Raw genomic sequence first — 20,111 nt, 5'->3', positions numbered from 1 at the left:
CTCCTTTATTTCATTCCTTTCTTTTCTTTCCTACCTTTTTCTTTTTTGCTTTCTGTCTTTCTTTTTTCCTTATCTTTCCTTCCTTCCTTCTTTCTTTCTTTCCTTCCCACTCTTATTTTCTTTTTTTTATTTTCTTTTTTCCTTTATTCCATGTTTTTCTTTCTCTTTCTTTCTTTCTTTACTTCCTTCCTTCTTTCTCTCTCTTTTTCTTTGTATTTTTTTCTTTATTCAATTTCTTTCTTTTTTTCCTTTGCTTTCCTTCTTTCTTCCTTTCTTTCTTTCTTTCCTTCCTTCCCACTCTTATTTTCTTTTTTTATTTTCTTTTTTCCTTAATTACATGTTTTTCTTTCTTTCTTTCTTTCTTTCTTTCTCACTCTCATTTTCTTTTTTTATTTTCTTTTTTCCTTTATTCCATGTTTTTCTTCCTTTCTTTCTTTACTTCTTTTTTCTTCTTTCTTCCTTCCATTCTATCCTTTTTTCGTTCTCCCTCCCTCTCTTTTTTTATGCTTTCTTCCATGCATTCTTTCCTTCTTCCTTCCTTCCTTGCAATCTTCTGCCTTTTTTTCTCTTGTTGTGGAATTTAGATTATAGCTGTTCCACCTTTCATACCTTGCCGTCTATATCACCTCCATCTTCACATGTAGCCAGTCACTGCCTTTCATTGCTTCACAGACTTGCATTATAGGAGGTTTTTGAGTAAATTAAAAAACCCTTCAGATGTGTTAAATGTAGAAATATATACAATGTAGTAATATACATAAATCTCAAGATGTTAAGCTGTCGGGTTCTTGCAGCTCTATTTTTGTCTTGAAACTTGTGTCGTTGTGAATCATGCATAATCATGGATGTGTGTCAGATGGCTGATTTCTGACTTTTTTCTCTTTTTTTCCTATATGAAGCCTTGGACACTGTAGTAAATCTGAGCAGTAATTCCTCCGCATTGCTTTGGGATGGAGAAGATTCTGCCTATCTTAATTGCACGTCTCACATTAAGGCTGAGACTTTCTTTTGGAAATTGAATGGCGCAGCGCTGCCAGAAGATCGTCGATATAACGTCACCTCAGAGAGCGATGGTCTCATCTCTATTCTCATCATCAGCCCTGTCTCCAGGACTGACACTGGATCATTTACCTGTATAGCCTCCAATGCTACCATCAATGAGACCAGCAATGCCCTCAGCCTCAACTTAGCCTGTAAGTTATATTGTATATAATGTGGACTTATAAAACCCAGTGGAGATATTAAGTGACTTCTGCACAGTAACAGCTACACATGACACAGTGCATGCTCACTACACTCCTGCACAGTATCTTCTGCACATGACACAGAGCATGCTCCCTACTCACCTGCACAGTATCTTCTGCACATGACAAAGAGCACGCTAACTACACACCTGCACAGTATCTTCTGCACATGACAAAGAGCACGCTCACTACGCTCCTGCACATGACACAGAGCATGCTCACTACACTCCTGCACAGTATCTTCTGCACATGACAAAGAGCACGCTAACTACACTCCTGCACAGTATCTTCTGCACATGACAAAGAGCACGCTAACTACACTCCTGCACAGTATCTTCTGCACATGACAAAGAGCATGCTCAGTATGCTCCTGCACAGTATTTTTTACTTTATTTATATAACACATAGCATGCTCACTACACTCCTGGACACTGACTTTTGCACATTACAAAGAGCATGCTCAGTATGCTCCTGCACAGTATTTTTTATTTTATTTATATAACACAGAGCATGCTCACTACACTCCTGGACACTGACTTTTGCACATGACACAGAGCATGCTGACTTTGCTCCTGCACAGTATCTTCTGCACATGACACAGAACTTGCTCACTACACTCCTGCACAGTGACTCCTGCGCATGACACAGAGCATGCTCACTATGTTCCTGCACAGTGACTCCTGCACATGACACAGAGCATGCTCAATATACTCCGGCACACTATCTTCTTTACATGACACAGAGCATGCTCACTGAACTCCTGTGCAGTATCGTCTTCACATGACAGAGAGCATGCTCACTATGCTCCTGCACGGTATCTTTTGCACATGACATAGAGCATGCTCATCACACTTCTGTACAGTATCTTCTGCGCATGACACAGACCATGCTCACTCCCCTCCTGCACAGTGACTTCTGCACATGACACAGAGCATGCTCACTACACTCCTGCACAGTGACTTCTGCACATGACAGAGCATGCTCACTACATTCCTGCACAGTATCTTCTGTACATGACAGAGCATGCTCACTACATTCCTGCACAGTGACGTCTGCACATGACTCATGCATACTATTGAAAGATATTCTCATCTTGCAGGGTCTCCAGATAATTTACATATTGCCTGCAATATCGAGTCTAAAAAAAATAATTCACCTATCCAGTTATCTTGCTCCTGGGTGGGAGGCCAACCTGCAGCTGACGTGACCATGATATTTAATGCTACTGAAGAAACAGCAAAAAACAACATAACAAGAGATATTCCCCCAACGGGAGATGGCAACTCAATAACTCTACTCTGTGAAGGAGTCCATCTGAGGGCAAATTCCCGCTGTAACGCTACTGTCGGTGAGTTTCCAATATATTAGGTGAGCAATGTCCTCCTGATAGCTCCTTCCAAGGGAATGTTCAAATGAAATTTTTAAGGGTAAACCACTTCAGGAACACACTATTTTAGGGAATTTTTGGAAGAGTTTTTAATTTCCTGGTGCCGTTTTGAACATTTTTGGAACAGTTTTTTTCAGCCTTTTGATTGGACAGTTCCATTCTAGATCGAAGAGGTTTCTTTTAAGATCCACACTTTCTTTATTCTTCAAGTGTTTTTTGAAATCCTCTTCAGAAAAATTCTCCAAACATTCTTTCAAAGTGGATTTTCTATAGAAATTAATGGGAAGATATTTCCAGGTGGTTTTGGATTCCTTTTTAAAGGGGATTTCGGAAAGAATGTACTTTAAAAAACAATTGCTAAAAAAAACCTGTATGTGAGCAAGGTTTAGTGGAAACTTCAAGGTTCCTGTAGTTTATATGTCAGTTCTGAGGTTGTGGAAAGGTAGCACTCTAGTCTTCTGAAGGTTTGTGAAATCCTTGGGTTATTTATTTAATTTTCTTCTTACTGACAGCAAAGGATAGTCTATCCTCATCTATAGGAACATTAAAAGAGCTGCAGTGGCTTTTTGTTGTATCTCCCTTGGATTTATGGTAGTAGAAGGGTACTATAGACACATCATCTGTAGGAACATTAAAGAAACTGCAGTGGCTTTTTATAGTATCTGCCTTGGATTTATGGTAGTAGAAGGGTACTATAGACACATCGTCTATAGGAACATTAAAGAAGCTGCAGTGGCTTTTTATAGTATCTGTCTTGGATTTATGGTAGTAGAAGTGTACTATCGACACATCATCTGTAGGAACATTAAAGAAACTGCAGTGGCTTTTTATAGTATCTCCCTTTGATTTATTGTAGTAGACGGCTACTATAAACACATCCTCTATAGGAACATTAAAGAAGCTGCAGTGGCTTTATATAGTATCTGCCTTGGATTTATGGTACTAGAAGGGTACTGTAGACACTTAATACAGTATGGTTTTTTTTCAACAGGAAGGCCACAGTCTACTGATAACAAAAACAATACTATAACCTCTGTAAAGCAAGGACAGACTGCAGTACTGTCACTTAGTTTGCAATCTGGATTATATGCTCAGTTTGAATGGCTCCATCACAATCCAACTCCTATCAAAGTCGTTACGGGTGGGAAATACAAAATAGAGTCTAACGAGACTAATTCCAGTCTGAAAATCTCTGAAGTGACTTCCAATGAGAAAGGGACATATGAGTGCATCGCCACGACTGCTATCGGAAGTACAAGCTTCACGTTTAAACTCGATGTTTCACAAGGTGAGAGATATTAGCAGTGTTCTCCATTGTATTCCACTTGCATCTACCACTAAATCCAGATTTATACTCAGTAAAATGACTCAGGGTGGACATACACTTTAGGTTATGTACACAAAACTTTTTGGGTGATTTTTTTTTTGGTGCAAAAACTTGAGTTTTGAGATTTAGAGGAGGATTTGGACTTTTTTTGCTCAATTTCCAAAAACTCCTTGAAAAACTTTGTGTACATTTAGAAAGAATAGGCTTTGATCACGATTACCTCTGGAGCCATTAGGAAGTGTTTATGAGAGAAAAACCTTCTCATTGCTCCAGATATAATCGTGATCAGAGCCTATTCTTTCTGTGAGTTAATAGTCCAGAGGTCATTAAAGGACCCAAGAGTTGTCTGACTAAATTTCCTGGTATTATGGCATACTTAAGGAGGTTGGCCACTGCTTTTACCTTCATGGCCTATCCTTAGGTAAGGTCATCAATGTCTGGTCAACCCGGATCCAACACCCGGCACCTCTGACAACAATCGACTGTCCTCGGTCCCGGCGGCGGCAGCTGAAAATGCTCAGTTCTAGAGCTGCCCGTCTCCTGATAGTGGCCGGGTACTGCACATATGCCTCCTATTCACATCAATAGGCGGATGTGCTGAACCAACGCTCCACTATTAGGAGGCGGAGCAGCTCCGGAACTGAGCATTTCTGACCACCTTCTGCAGCCTCCAGCACCGAGAGAAGCAGATCGGATCGGCTGAAGTACCAGGTGTCAGACCCTGGCCGATCAGACATTGATGACCTATCCCAAGGATAGGCCACCAATGTAAAAGAAGTGGAAAACCTCTTTAATATTATTAGTCTTCTTTTGGACTGAAGAAGCGGCAGTTCCCTGCAACTCAACATTTCTGGCTGCCTGCTGTTGCTGCCGCCACCGAGAACAGCCAATCGGCGGAGGTGCCGGATGTCAGACTTCAGCTGATCAGACATTGATCACCTATCCTATAGATAGGCCATCAATGGAAAAATAGTAGTCAACCATGTTCCCTAAAAACTACCAGTTTATAATAAAAACACTGACTAATGTAATGGTATTTAGATATAGACCAGTAAATTAGAGTTAAAAGATGCAAATAAAGAAAAAAAAAATGCAAAAGAAATATTGTTGATAAATATGTAAAACGCAGCTATACAATATACTGGTAAATTATAGTATACTATAGCAAAAAGCATGCAAATCAGGACAAAAAAAATACAAAATGTAAAAAAAAAAAATGGATGATAATTAAATAAAATATATATACAATATATATAATATACCAGTAAATCATAGTAAATTATAGCAAAAGGCATGCAAATTAGGAAAAAAAAATACAAAATGTAAAAGAAAAATTAATGATAAATAAATAAAATGCAGATATACAATATACCAGTAAATTATAGTAAATTAATACAAAAAGCATGCAAATCAGGACAAAAAAAAAAAAATGTAAAAGAAAAATCGATGATAAATAAATAAAATATACCAGTAAATTATAGCAAAAAGCATGCAAATCAAGAAAAAAAAATACAAAATGTAAAAAAAAAATCGATGATAAATAAATAAAATATACATATATATATATATATATATATATACATATATATATACCAGTAAATTATAATAAATTATAGCAAAAAGCATGCAAATCAAGACTACGGTGGACCCGTAGAAGTCTGGCTTACAGACGAAACGGCCGTCGTCCTTTGGAGGGACTCGCATCCTAGTCACCTCCCGCATTTTTATCTGCACCGATGAAAAGAACGCTTGAATAAAAAAGAAATTGTTTGGCATAGCAGCTGTTTGCGGTCAATTTTTCATCTTCCTGTTGTTGGATCTCCTAGCTGCTCAATACCGACCAGCACGCTGCGCCTGCAAACCAGCGCTACATGGCAGTCATCAGCACGTGAGCCACTGAACTTGGAGGTAATCTGAGGGCAGGCGGTGCAGGACTTGTTCACTTGTTGCTACAATATATATATATATATATATATATATATATATATATATATATACATATATACCAGTAAATTATAATAAATTATAGCAAAAAGCATGCAAATCAAGAAAAAAAAATCCAAAATGTAAAAGAAAAATCGATGTTAAATAAATAAAATATATATATATATATATATATACATATATATACCAGTAAATTATAGTAAATTATAGCAAGAGGCATGCAAATCAAGAAAAAAAAATACAAAATATAAAAGAAAAATTAATGATAAATGAATAAAATGCAGATATACAATATACCAGTAAATTATAGTAAATTAATACAAAAAGCATGCAAATCAGGACAAAAAAAATAAAAAATGTAAAAGAAAAATCGATGATAAATAAATAAAATATATATATATAATATATATACAATATACCAGTAAATTATAGTAAATTATAGCAAAAAGCATGCAAATCAAGAAAAAGAAATACAAAATGTAAAAGAAAAATCGATGATAAATAAATAAAATATATATATATATATATATATATATATATATACATATATATACCAGTAAATTATAGTAAATTATAGCAAAAAGCATGCAAATCAGGACAAGAAAAAGAAATACAAAATGTAAAAGAAAAATCGATGATAAATAAATAAAATATATATATATATATATATATATATATATATATATATATACAATATACCAGTAAATTATAGTAAATTATAGCAAAAATCATGCAAATCAGGACAAAAAAAATACAAAATGTAAAAGAAAAATCGATGATAAATAAATAAAAAAAAAAAAAATATATATATATATATATATATATATATCATGCAAATCAAGAAAAAAAATACAAAATGTAAAAGAAAAATTAATGATAAATTAATAAAATGCAGATATACAATATACCAGTAAATTATAGTAAATTATAGCAAAAAGCATGCAAATCAGGACAAAAAAAATACAAAATGTAAAAGAAAAATCGATGATAACTAAATAAAATGCAGATATACAATATACCAGTAAATTATAGTAAATTATAGCAAAAAGCATGCAAATCAAGAAAACAAAATACTAAATGTAAAAGAAAAATTGATGATAAATAAATAAAATATGTATATAATATATATATATATATATATATATATATAATATACCAGTAAATTATAATAAATGATAGCAAAAAGCATGCAAATCAGGACAAAAAAAAAATAGAAAATGTAAAAGAAAAATCGATGATAAATAAATAACTAAAACACATATACAATATATATGCAATATACCAGTAAATTATAATAAATTATAGCAAAAAGCATGCAAACCAAGAAAAAAAACACAAAATTTAAAAGAAAAATTGATGATAGATAAATAAATAAAATATATATACTATATATATATATGTATATATATATATATATATATATATATATATATATATATATAATATACCAGTAAATTATAGTAAATTATAGCAAAAAGCATGCAAATCAAGAAAAAAAAACCACAAAATGTTAAAGAAAAATGAATGATAAATAAATAAAATGTAGATATACAATATGCCAGTAAATTATAGCAAAATGGATGCAAATCAAGAAAAAAAAATATTAAATGTAAAAGAAGAATTGATGATAAATAAATAAAACACAGATATATAATATACCAGTAAATTATAGTAAATCATAGCAAAAAGGATGCAAATTAGGACAAAAAAAAATTAAACAGCTCAGGAACAAATGTAAAAATAAGATTAGTGTAATAAAAAAGATAGCTAAATATATATGTATATATATATATATATATATATATATATATATATATATATATATATATATTTCAGTTAAAAAGGGCAAATCGTAATTAAAAAAAAAGAAATGTTAAAAACAACATACAAGACAGTATAATAACTCGTCCCCCCATGCACGTTTCTGTTGGTCAAATGCATTGGAAAACCAACATACCAAATTCTTCACCTGTTGAGGCAGAGTCCGGCGGCCTCCATATATATTAGATTGTTGGTTATTGATCAATTTTGAAGACTTTTTTTATTGTATATAGGAGGCTTAAGAAATGTAACACAAATGTGCATTTTTTTACATTTAACGTTTTGATTGTGAAGACCATAACATCTGATACAATAAATTTTAATCTCATTTGTGATAATTGATTGAGGTTGTATAAGTGAATTAGCTTTTTGTTCGAAGTTTTGGCCAAAAACTTTAAAAAGTATCATAAATTAAATCAGTCATTAAGTATTTATAACAAAAATGACACCAATACATAGCACCACGCATTTCGCAAAAAAAAGGGATAATGCACTTTTATATATATATATATATATATATATATATACCGTATATATATATATATATATAAGAAATATAATATATATATATATATATATATATAAAAATATAATATATATATATATATATATATATATATATACACACATTTTTTAAGTATAAAGGATAGATTAAAATAAGGTTCTTCTGCCCATCAAACTAAATTTCGACCGATAAGAGTAGAACAACTTTTGACAATTCTTTATCCCAGAATATTCCTAATGTGTTTGATTTTTTTTTGTGTGTTAGCTGCAGATTCTGGACTTAGCGGGGGTGCGATAGCTGGAATCGTGATTGGGGTGTTGGCCGGAGTCGCCCTTATTGGAGTCGCTGTATTTTTTATTGTAAAGAAGATGTAGGGTAAGTTGAGAAGCCATTCAACTTTCATGTTAAGTATGGGGAGGTACCACGGGTATGGCGACAGGGATGGAAAAGGAAACCCTGTGTCTAGGGAAGGCGGAGATGGTGACCCTTGACCAGACCTTCCACTGGCTCCTGGCTCTCCTGACCACCCTAGGTAGATTCAATACTTATGCACCGAGCAGCATACCTGGCCCTGGCTGACCCTGAACTAGGCTTTAGGTCGGGGACGGATGGGATGAGCGCTTAGTCAACCCCACTAAACTCTAAAAAAGACACACGGAGCACAAATAAGGGGAAGTGAACAATAACTTATCTCCAAGAAGACCTCAGGGAAAGGGACAGCAGTAAACAACAATGTTTCTTCAGATTAATACAACCAAACGCCTTGCATCCAAGGCCTGTATAGGAATATAACTCTATCACCAGCAAACACCAAGGGGAAATGTGGATATTTAAGAACACAAGGGGAAGTGATGGTGATTATCAGCTGAAAGACAAGGGAGAAGGACAGCAACAAATAGCAATGTTTCTTCAGATGAATACAAGCTGACTGGTTGCATCCAAAGCCTGTATAGGAATATGAGTCTATCATCAGGAAACACCAAAGGGGAAATGTGGGTATTTAAGAACACAAGGGGCAGTGATGATGATTAACAGCTGAAAGGTGAGGATATCCACAGGGTCCTAAAAAGGAAGGGGATTAACCCCAAGCAGAGAAGATACATAGGATATCATTTACACCACAGCAGGAAGAAAAGAAGGCCAGGGAGCAGTTTGTATAGCTAAACACTGCGACCTTCTACAGCCGGACACCACAGGGCTGTCTGTCAACCGTTACACACCCGTGACACCAACCATCCAACAAGAGACATGAAGACTTGTCTCTTAGGGCTCATCCACACGTCAGTTTTTTTCGTGGCACAGATGGTATTTAGCTTTCAGCTTTTTTGCTCCCATAAAAAGTAACGAGAAAGTGCAAAAAATGCAGCCAACAGGATTTGGTGCATTTTATGTTGCATTTTTGGCTAATAAAATGAACTTTATTAAATATATACTGTAGACAAATCACACATGTAATCTGCACCAAAATAAAAATGGCGCAAAAGTGGAGCAAAACCTTAACTGCCAAGTTTTGGCTGCAGAAAAAATCTGCTGCAAAAATATTGTATGTGAACATGGCCCTAATGGGGAAGCTCTACCATTCCATCCATAGATGATTAACACTACGCCCCTTTCTACAATGTACGGAGGGCTCTTGGAATTACTCCATGATTTCTATATCTATTCTGTATACAGTGGTTATGGAAAGTATTCAGACCCCTTTAAATTTTTCACTCTTTGTTTCATTGCAGCCATTTGGTAAATTCAAAAAAGTTCATTTTTTTCTCATTAATGTGCACTCTGCCCCCATCCCCCATCTTGACAGAAAAAAACCCTGAAATGTAGAATTTGCAAATGTATTAAACAAGAAAAACTGAAATATCACATGGTCATAAGTATTCACACCCTTTCCTCAGTATTGAGTAGAAGCACCTTTTGAGCTAGTACAGCCATGAGTCTTCTTGGAATCTTGGATTTAGGGATCCTCGGCCATTCTTCCTTGCAGATCCTCTCCAGTTCCGTCAGGTTGGCTGGTGAACGTTCGTGGACACCATTTTCAGGTCTCTCCAGAGATGCTCAATTGGGTTTAGGTCAGGGCTCTGGCTGGGCCGGTCAAGAATAGTCACAGAGTTGTTCTGAAGCCACTCCTTTGATATTTGAGCTGTGTGCTTAGGGTCATTGTGTCTTGTTGGAAGGTGAATCTTTGGTCATGTCTGAGGTCCAGAGCACTCTGGAAGAGGCTTTCTTCCAGGATAGCTCTGTACTTGGCCGCATTCATCCTTCCTTCAATTGCAACCAGTCGTAATGTCCATGCCCCATAGCATGATGCTGCCACCACCATGTTTCACTGTTGGGATTGTATTGGGCAGGTGATGAGCAGTGCCTGGGTTTCTCAACTACAGTGATCTTGGGGTTCTTCTTTACCTCTCTCACTAAGGCTCTTCTCCCTCGATTGCTCAGTTTGGCTGGACGGCCAGGTCTAGGAAGAGTTGTGGTGGTCCCAAACTTCTTCCATGTAAGGATTATGGCGGCCACTGTGCTCATAGGGACCATGAGTACTGCAGAAATTCTTTTGTAACCTTGGCCAGATCTGTGCCTTGCCACAATTCTGTCTCTGAGCTCCTTGGGCAGTTCCTTTGACCTCATGATTCTCATTTGGTGTGACATGCGCTGTGAGCTGTGAGGTCTTATATAGACAGGTGTGCGCCTTTCCAAATCAAGTCCTATCAGTTTAATTACACACAGCTGGACTCCAATGAAGGAGCAGAACCATCTCAAGGAGGATCATAAGTAAATGGACAGCATGTGACTTACATATGAGTGTCTGAGCAAAGGGGCTGAATACTTATGACCATGGGATATTTCAGCTTTTCTTGTTTCATAAATTTGCAAAAAATTCTACATTTCTGTTTTTTTGTGTCAAGATGGGGGATGGGGTGCAGAGTGTACATTAATGAGAAAAAAAGGAACTTTTTTGAATGGCTGCAATGAAACAAAGAGGGAAACATTTAAAGGGGTCTGAATACTTTCCGTACCCAATCTATACAATGACACTAATTTGGCCCCGGAGACGTAGAGGGAGTGTAAGAGAACATCTTGGAATGTAACAGGTGATTTCTTCTGACATTTCAAGTTGCAAATAGAAATCCTCACTTCTCTTATGAATCGGTTTTAGCCTCGGATTAAGATTTAGATACAAAGAACAAATATTACCGAACCTTAATCCGGCAGATGGATGACTAATAACTAATATATATTTATCAAGTCTTATTTTTGTTCTTAAAGGAGTCCTTTTTTATAAAGACGTCATTGAAAAGTTTCCTTGGACGTCCAAATTCTCAGGTTTAGGGCCAATGAGGCTAGGTAAAATTTCGGAATGACTAATGATCTAAGTAAAACCAACTTTCATAAGTTTGATATAGCATCAGAATTAATAGATAAGTGTCATTCCATGCCCCTATCGGTGAGCCCGTGACATTATCACAGTGCACCGATGGCCTTCCATGAAAGCTGGAGGTCTGCTGGTGACCCCAGTGCCTGTCATTATGATTCTCCTATTAAAATCAGCCTGTATCTGACGTTCATGGGTCCCTGTGATTTTCACTATACAGCATAAATATTGTATGGTCGCAGGTTCAAGTCCCAAAGTGGACAAATGTGGCGCCTCTGAGGCATCAGGTGCCACAGGGTATTGCATCTAGTAACAGGGGCAGTGCTAACCTCGGGTTCCTGATAGACCAGTGCCGGTAACCACCACACCAACACACAATTCTACCCATTTTCCCAGGCTGGATAACAGGCTAGGGCCGGGTTTGATTGATGGCCACCTATAGTTGGGGCATATCCAATCTGCTAGTCAGAAACCAGGAAGGGGGAGGGGCTAGTTGGTGTAGACAACAGTAGACGGACATCTTGACAGAGAGTGAAAAAGGCACAGAGCGAGAAGGAAGTCAGACAGTCAGTCAACACATGTGAAGTGGTCTGTTGAACCAAAGGAGTATGGTCGCCACGAGAGTACGTTGTGAGTACTCACAGGACCAAGCACTGGCGGGGTGCAGATCCCTAGTTCAGGAACATGCTTCAAGCTCACCTAATAAATCTGCCCGATGGGGAAATGTCAGGGTTCCTCACCAACGTTAGAGAAAAGCCCGGACGCCTGCCCTGAAAGGGCTAAAGGGAGGGCAACATGACTGAGGAGGGATGCTAGGCCTGAGGATTAGCAAGGGGTTAATGCTTAGGGTATTTTGTGCGGGAAAATGGGGGGTGGAGTTAGAGGGCTGTGGGGCCATGTAATTGGTCCGGGGGGTTGCTAGTGTAGGGGAGTATATATAGGGCCGGATTAGGAGGTGGGAGGTCATTCATTACCTGAAGACGTCTGGAATTGTTTGGATCCTGGAGAGGGTGGTACTCGTGGCACAGATGAAGAGGACCAGCACGCCCAGCAGCGAATGGAGAAGCAGCTGCAGCAATGGTCGGGGGACGTCGGCGGCGCTGAAGATGGGACCACCCTGCCTCCGTAGCGGCAGCGACTGCTTAGCGCCTCAGCCCGGAGACAACTGCAAGGAGCCGGCAACGGGAGAGGAGCCCCAGCGGAGGACCCACGGCAGCGGTGGCGGCGGCGGGGCCTGGGCCGAAAGTTGGGCACAGGCTGCAAGGTTGCGGGGCGGTGAGTGCTGTAGCCGGCTCCCCTTCACTTCCGGGTCGCAGTGGCCATTGGTGACGTGCGCGTTGCGGGGGCGTGACCTGGCGCGGTCACCTGACCCGCTGCGCTCACCTGACCGGCAGGGCTCCTCCGACCCGCTGGGCTCCTCCGACCCGCTGGGCTCCTCCGGCCCGCCGGGCTCACCCGATCCGCTGGGCTCACCCGATGCGCAGCGGTCATGTGGGGCCGGCGCGGTCACGTGGGGCCGGCGCGGTCACGTGGGGCCGGCGCGGTCACGTGGGGCCGGCGCGGTCACGGGCCCCTTTTACGTCGCGTCCACATGGCTCGCTGGGCGGTCATGTGCCCGGAATCATCCAGGAGGCGCGGCCTGCACGTCGGTGCGAGGCCCTCTGATGGCACGGTCACACGGCTCGGTGACGTGCCAAGTAACCATCGGCAGCAAGGAAGTGCGGCCGGCACATCTGTGCAGGGCCTGGCCAGCAGGGGGTTCGCCGCGGATGTCGTCCAGCGGAGTGGGTGAGTGATACCCCTGATTCCACCCGCTAGGTGCGGCCTGCGCAGCCGCGTAGGGCCCGACCAGCAGTCCAGCGGTAGCGTGATGGGGCAACATCACAGGAGGGCTACGGCGCGGGGGTTTGGCGTGACAACCTGGGTGGCGCGTCCGCATGACCCGTGGCGCGGTCATGTGGTCCGGCGTTGCCGTCACGTGCCCTCGGCATCTGGTGCAAGATTCAGGAGCTGCGCCCTGCGCAATTGCGCACGGTTATGGTAGCGGATCCAACTATGGATACGGATTCCCACAGGCGGCTGGGCGGCTGGAGCGCACCCCCCCCCCCCAGTTGTGGCTTCGAGCCGGTGACCTTTCGCCAAGCGTCCCCGGATGGCTGGTTAGTCCGGCCACTTTCGGTGCGGCCCAGGAGGGCTGCATCCTGCGTCTATCGGTGGAGAACATGGCGGTGCTCGACGCGGAGGACATGCGACGGCTGTTCCGTGGGATTCCATGGAGTCAGCCTAGTAAATTAAGGCTCACTTAAAACCTTGTATTAATGCTTGGATTAGAGTGGGTAGTAAGGGGGTCGATACGTATGATTTCGGGTGCAATAGGGCGGTAGTTTGTTTGTCAGCCGGTTTCGGTAGGAGGTAGGGGGCCCTGTTACAGCGTTGAATGTTGTACGGGAGTGGTTGCTCTGTGGTCCCGGATGCCTCGCTATGCACTTCATGAGCGTTGGGGTTTTTTCATGATAGGGTGTTTATCTCTAGGTGACGCACTTGTTTATTATGGTTGGCGTAATTGCGCTTGCATATTTTGGGTGATTTTGTATGATTGGGTGTTTTCCTGGTGGTTCGTGACTAATTCAGGTGTAAGTCGGTGGTGGGGCGGACTTTGAGGCAGGTATATGAATACTTGCGAAGGGGTGGTGGATAGGATAACCGAGTTCACGGCGATTCCATGGTTTATGTAATGGTTATGGGAGTCTTTTAGCTAGAGGTTTATCGCGGTTAAGAGTATTTGATAAGGGTTCGATGGTAGTCCACATACATGGTGGCCCGTTCTGCGGGGGTGCGTTTGCATTTGGTGGCTGACTCTTGAGCGTTGCATGGGGTGTGTGTTATTGCTGGTGGGAGGTGAAGGGGAATGTGGTTGCGTTTCACGAGGGGGTGCTTTATACTCTATAGGCATCGGCCTGAGTCCGGTCCTCCAACAGGGGTTGTGAGAGTACTGGTGGGTTTTCAGGTTTACTTGCCGGGCATGTTTTGTTACGGCCAGATGTTAAGGTCGTTATGATTGGGACAGCAGTCCTTTGGAGATCTGTCCTCCCTTGCGGCGGTTGACGACACCTCCCGGGGGGTCTTGAAATTGACTGTTCACCTGTATGCGGTGCCCTGTCTAGCCGTCTATTAACAGGAGTAATAGGCGTTTTAAAAAACACACTTTTGTTGCCTGGGTCTGTAATCGGGTTTTAGTGCTTGTTTACGATGTCTGTTGGACAAATATTGTGTGGAGCGGGATGTTTTATGGTTGCCCCAGGTCTGGTTATTGTGTACATGGTCCGGGTTCGGTTGGGGGATTATCCGATATTCGGGATGGTCGAGTGTTTATATTCTGTTCCGGGGACAACCTGGGACTGCTACGCTGTTTCTTCATGCCCAGGGTGTACCTGCGGAGTTAGCATGTGTTTGATAAGTCGATGTGTTTGGTTCGGCTAGGTAGGGCCCTATGTCTGAGGTCAGGTTACGGGCCATTATCAGGCTCCAGTGTATGTCGTGCTACTGTTTTGGGGTCAAGTTTGGCTTATTGCCCTGTGTGCCGTTTGGGGGCCTTTGCAGGATCTGCGGGTTCATGGGGAGATGACGGGAGTTTGCTAGCAGTGGCTGCACAGGGGCAGTTTTAACAAGTTTTATGCTCGTGGATTGGTATGCGGTTCTTAGTAGGGTCGCCGGCTTAACGATGGCAGACTGTATCGGGCGTCATTCGTTATGGCAGTTGATAGGGGCTCCGCTGGAGTTTATCATAAGAGTAGGTGGTTCTCGTTTACGATGGGCTTGGGGGTTTCTTTCGGGTACAGCTGGCGTGGCTTTGCCTTATGGGTATATGGTTCGTCTTAGAGTGTTTCTTCCTGGTGCCCCCGGATAGGGGGCTCGGGTAATGTGTTGGTGCGAGGAATAAGTGACATTGGGGTTGGGTTATCCAGTGTGTGGATTATTGGTGTCCGGGGGCCTTTGATTGGCGACTTGTGGGATTTTCCAGCTAGCCAGTGCTGATGGCGGGTTGTTCCATTTGTTGGTTATGCTGATAGATCATGGGGCACGTTGTGGGTTCGCCGATTGTCAGGCGGTAGTGTAGCCCCTCCCAGTATTGCATTGCCAAGTGGTTACTTTGGTCTTACGTATTTGTCAGGACCGGCAGGTATTGGGGCACACAGTTGTGTGGCGCAGCTGTGGGTGAGGTGTCGAAGTAGTGAGCGAGTAGGTCGCAACTTTGCCATTACCTCCCTCAATGTCAGGTTGGGTGGCAGGGGCAGCCAGCGCGGGGTGCACTGACTCTTATGGTTTAAGGAACTGGTAACCGTCTGGGGCGGTGCCCCGTTTGGGGGGGTGTTTTGCGGCGCTTTAAGGCTGAGTGGCGGACAAGCACCAGGCACCTGTCGGTGCAACGTTTGACGGTTGGCCCTGGCTTATGGTGCCTGCAATTTCGGAGAAATGTGGTGTTTGAGTTTTTCCTGGACTACGGGTTTAGTGGGAGTTGCTGTTCTCTCATTTTGTGAGTAGTTTTGAGTCTGCAGTTTAGCGGGGATTGGGCGTGGTGTGCAGTTGGCTTTGGTGAGAGGGGGGCAACGGTAGTGTCGTGCTTGAGGGTTCAAAGTGCACGGTGATACCGATGAATAACGGTGGTCATGTGCCCCTTTTCCGGGGCTTTGAGCAATATGTGGTGGTCAGAAGGGTGTATTCTGACTTAGTTTTGGGAAATCGTCTGGTGTTGGGAGTATCGTTACACATTGGTACATAGTTAAGGTCTTTTCTTCAGGCTGGTGGTCGGTTTGGCTGTTTTCGGTTCCGGGTTGTTGTGACGACAATAGCAGGGTGGCATGGTTTTGGCCATTGTGCTGGGTGGTGTTTTAGGATCTGTGCGATCACACACAGTTTACGAGAACGGCAGCGTTTTGGTACGGCGCGTGGGTGGAGGAGAGGTGGTCGCTGGTGCATCCGGGGTGCTTGATTCGTGACATCGGGCCTGATTGCCCCGGGCCATTTCTCCTTGCCTGGGTGCCGTGCTCGTGCCGTTGTTCACAGGGGCATGACTGCCCAGGGGTTGTGTTACTGGGTATGTTTTGGGAATCTGTCAGGGGTTGGGGAAACAGTGGAGGTTGTTTTGTTTCCGACTATAAGGGTTGTTTTTGTTGATTTACCAGTTGATGGGTAATTTTAGGAGGCGCCTGCAGTGTAGCTGTCTCAACGAGGCCAAGCTTGCCCCTTATTCCATGAAGATGGGGGCGGCGGCTCAGGTGGCTCGTTGGGGACTGGTCGCGCAGGCGGTGCAGAGGATTGTACTGGTACACCAATGATGGTTGGCTTTGTTAATTATCAGTTGAGGTGTAATTTTAGGGGGCGCCTGCAGTGTAGCTGTCTCAACGAGGCCGAGCTTGTCCCTTATTCCATGAAGATGGGGGCGGCGGCTCTGGTGGCTCGTTGGGGACTGGGCGCGCAGGCGGTGCAGAGGATGGTAATGGTACACCAATAATGGTTGGCTTTGTTAATTATCAGTTGAGGTGTAATTTTAGGAGGCGCCTGCAGTGTAGCTGTCTCAACGAGGCCGAGCTTGCCCCTTATTCCATGGAGATGGGGGCGGCGGCTTTGGTGGCTCGTTGGGGACTGGTCGCGCAGGCGGTACATAGGATCGGACGACGTGGTCGGTTAGTTGCAGGTCTTGGGGGCGGCTGACCTTGTTGTACTGGTGGCTTGGTGCTGGTTGGCATCGTAAGGTCTATTGGGGGGTTATTTTGCTCGATTGGCATTGGTCCCGCAGTATTGGTTGCTCGACCCGAGGAGTCGGCTCGGGTCGGGGTTTTTGGTGGTGGGGCTCGCACGTACAAGGTGTCATACGTGCTCGCTGTGGCGGAAAGGAGGGGGGTATTTGAAGTCGGTGGATTGCACAAAGAGCGGGGGGGAACCCAGTGCAGGAGCGGGTTACCCCTGGTGTGCAATGGTATGGTTGGTGGGTCCCTGCTGTGCTCGGTCACAGCGGGACATGTTAACGTGGGACCCTGCTGTGCTGGGTCACAGCAGGGCATGTTAATGTGCTGGGTGTCCTCGAGCCGGTGTGGTGCGGCTGAGGGCACATGGTGGAGCAACACTCGGCTGGGTGTCCTCGAGTCGGTGTGGTGCGGCTGAGGGCACATGGTGGAGCTGGTGTTGCAATCATGTACAAAGGGACTCTTCACTTACCCCCCCTCCTTTGCTGGTGGTTATGTTTATGGAGTTATTTACTACATTTATGAATAAATGTTATTGATTATTTGGTGTTAATAAACGAGGCTGCTGTGGCCTTTACATCCAATGACACGCAGTCCATGTCTTATTTTAAGTGGAAAAGTGGTGAAAGGTGGATAACTGGTTTGGGTCAGAACGGCAAGTTAGGGCCGTCAGTCAGACGTTTCTAAGTCATGTCTGCCGCACAGCAGCAAAGAGGGAATCCAGGGACTGACTCAGAGGTCCAACCCAAGAGAAGTTTAAGCTGCCTGCTATACGGACCAGGACTGTGACCCCAAAACGTTCCAGGCCACGGGGATCCACCAACTACAGAAGGGTGCATGGAAGTAAAGCTCACCAGGTCACAACACCGGCACTGGGACCCAGATTGGTTGAGTCCATCACCAGCTGGGTTGCACCTCCACTGAACCAGTGAGTAAATAACAAGTTAAACCGCAACCCCTGTGTTGTCTGAATTCTTCCTGCATCTCTTTTACTAACCTTCACCATACTACAACCACCATCATTCTCCCCTGGGGCTCAGCTCTACTTGCGGAGGGCCCTAACATCCAAGCTGCTTAATACCACCAGCCCCAGCAGTGAGATACTTTGCAGCGGCGGCTTTCCTCACATAGCCGCATACTGCAAGTGGCGTCACAAAAAACTTTAATATTATTATTATTTCCATTTTTCCCCCCTTTTTAAGCGACCCCCAGGGTCACGGAACCAGGCATCGGCCAGACCCATGACATGTTCCTCTGGTTCAAAGCCCGGACCGAGTCCCCACAGACCTTGCGTATGTCACAAACATATAAAGTGAAAAAAATGTTTTTAGAAATTTGAAAATGTAAAAAAATCCCTGCAAATCACCCCCTTTAATATAATAAAAAAAGAAATAAAAAATAAATATATATATATATATATATATATATATATATATATATATATATATATATATATATGTGTGTGTGTGTGTATATATATTTGATATTGCTGCATTTGCAAAAGCTGAATCTTTCAATGTTTTAAATTAATTAATCCAACCAGTAAACAATGTAAGGAGAAAAAAAAATTGTGTTGGCCACCACAACATTACAATAAAATGCAATAAGAGACTATTAAAATATTATCTCTACCCTGAAATGGTATCAGTAAAAACAGTAGCTAGTGTTCGTAGGTCACTGTTAATTTCACTATGCATAGCAGTGCTTATGCACTGCTATGTACAGCACAAGCGTCGGATGATTGGAAGTTCAAGTCCCACAAGTGGACTAACAAATAAAATGAAAAAATGTTTATAAAACTATAAAAAAAAGCACAAAACTTCAACTTACTCCCTTTTTTCCCCCATTAAAATAATTAAAAATACACATTTGATATTTCTGTATTCGTAAAAGCTGAATATCAATATTATAAACTAGAAAGTGGCCCGATTATAACGTATCAGGTAGTCTAGAATGTGTATGTAGGGTAGCAGATTGAATAATAATATAATCAGTAAGTCTTGAATAATGATGGTTCATTTTTTGCTCGTTGGTCTCCTGCTGTGCAGCACGCATCGGCGTGTTTGACAATGGGAGACCAACGATCTGAATGGGCAGTGAGCCGGATTAAGTTAGTAACCATGGTACACATCGGGTAACTATGCAAAGCAGTTTCCATAGTTACCCGATGTGTACACTGGTTAACAGCGTACGCCGGCTCCGGCACACGTGTGCCGAGAGCCAGGGTAAGCTAGTAACCATGTTACACATCGGGTAACTAAGCAAAGCGGTTTCTATAGTTACCCAATGTGTACTATGGTTATGAGTCTACGCCGGCACACGTGTGCCGGGAGTCGGGGGAAAGCCAGTGGTTTCACACATCCGGCTTTTCTCCACTTTCTCTTGCCGGTGTGGGCTTCCGGGGGTGCAGCAGTCACCTGGGAGTCGGGGCTCCGTGTGGGTTCGGGGAATGCGTGCGGGGGCGGGGCCAGGGTGAGCGTCCAATGCGTAAGGGGGGGCGGGGCCTGTCCGAGCGGCCAATGCGTGCAGGGGGCCGGGGTGAGCTGCCAATCCGTGCGGGGGGGCAGAGCCGAGGCGAGGTGAGCGGCCAATGCGATGGTTATTACTGTAACGACAGAATTTTGGAGCAAGACAGATAAGGCAATTATATATATAGATTAATTAATCTGATCGGTATATAATGTAATGAGACAAAAAATTGTGTTGGCCACTACAACATTATTGCAGTAAAATGCAATAAGCGGTGATTAAAACATTTTCTCTACCCTG

At 42.7% G+C, this 20,111-nt stretch overlaps 1 protein-coding gene across 1 annotated transcript in view; it reads left to right on the top strand.

Annotated features, from left to right (window-relative positions):
* The window catches only part of LOC142256133 (cell adhesion molecule CEACAM1-like), a 51,485-nt gene that overhangs the window by 9,481 nt on the left and 21,893 nt on the right, over positions 1-20,111 (top strand). Inside the window, exons 5-8 of the mRNA XM_075327672.1 lie at positions 900-1,193; positions 2,344-2,592; positions 3,623-3,919; positions 8,493-8,603. Of these exons, the coding sequence (XP_075183787.1) occupies positions 900-1,193; positions 2,344-2,592; positions 3,623-3,919; positions 8,493-8,602 (950 nt within the window). The 3' untranslated portion in view covers position 8,603. The remainder of the gene's footprint in view (positions 1-899; positions 1,194-2,343; positions 2,593-3,622; positions 3,920-8,492; positions 8,604-20,111) is intronic.

Source organism: Anomaloglossus baeobatrachus, chromosome 11, assembly GCF_048569485.1.
Source record: "Anomaloglossus baeobatrachus isolate aAnoBae1 chromosome 11, aAnoBae1.hap1, whole genome shotgun sequence".
NCBI classification, from domain to species: Eukaryota; Metazoa; Chordata; class Amphibia; order Anura; family Aromobatidae; genus Anomaloglossus; species Anomaloglossus baeobatrachus.
Note: the sequence above shows the minus strand (reverse complement) of the source record. Positions and strands in the feature narration are given on the sequence as shown.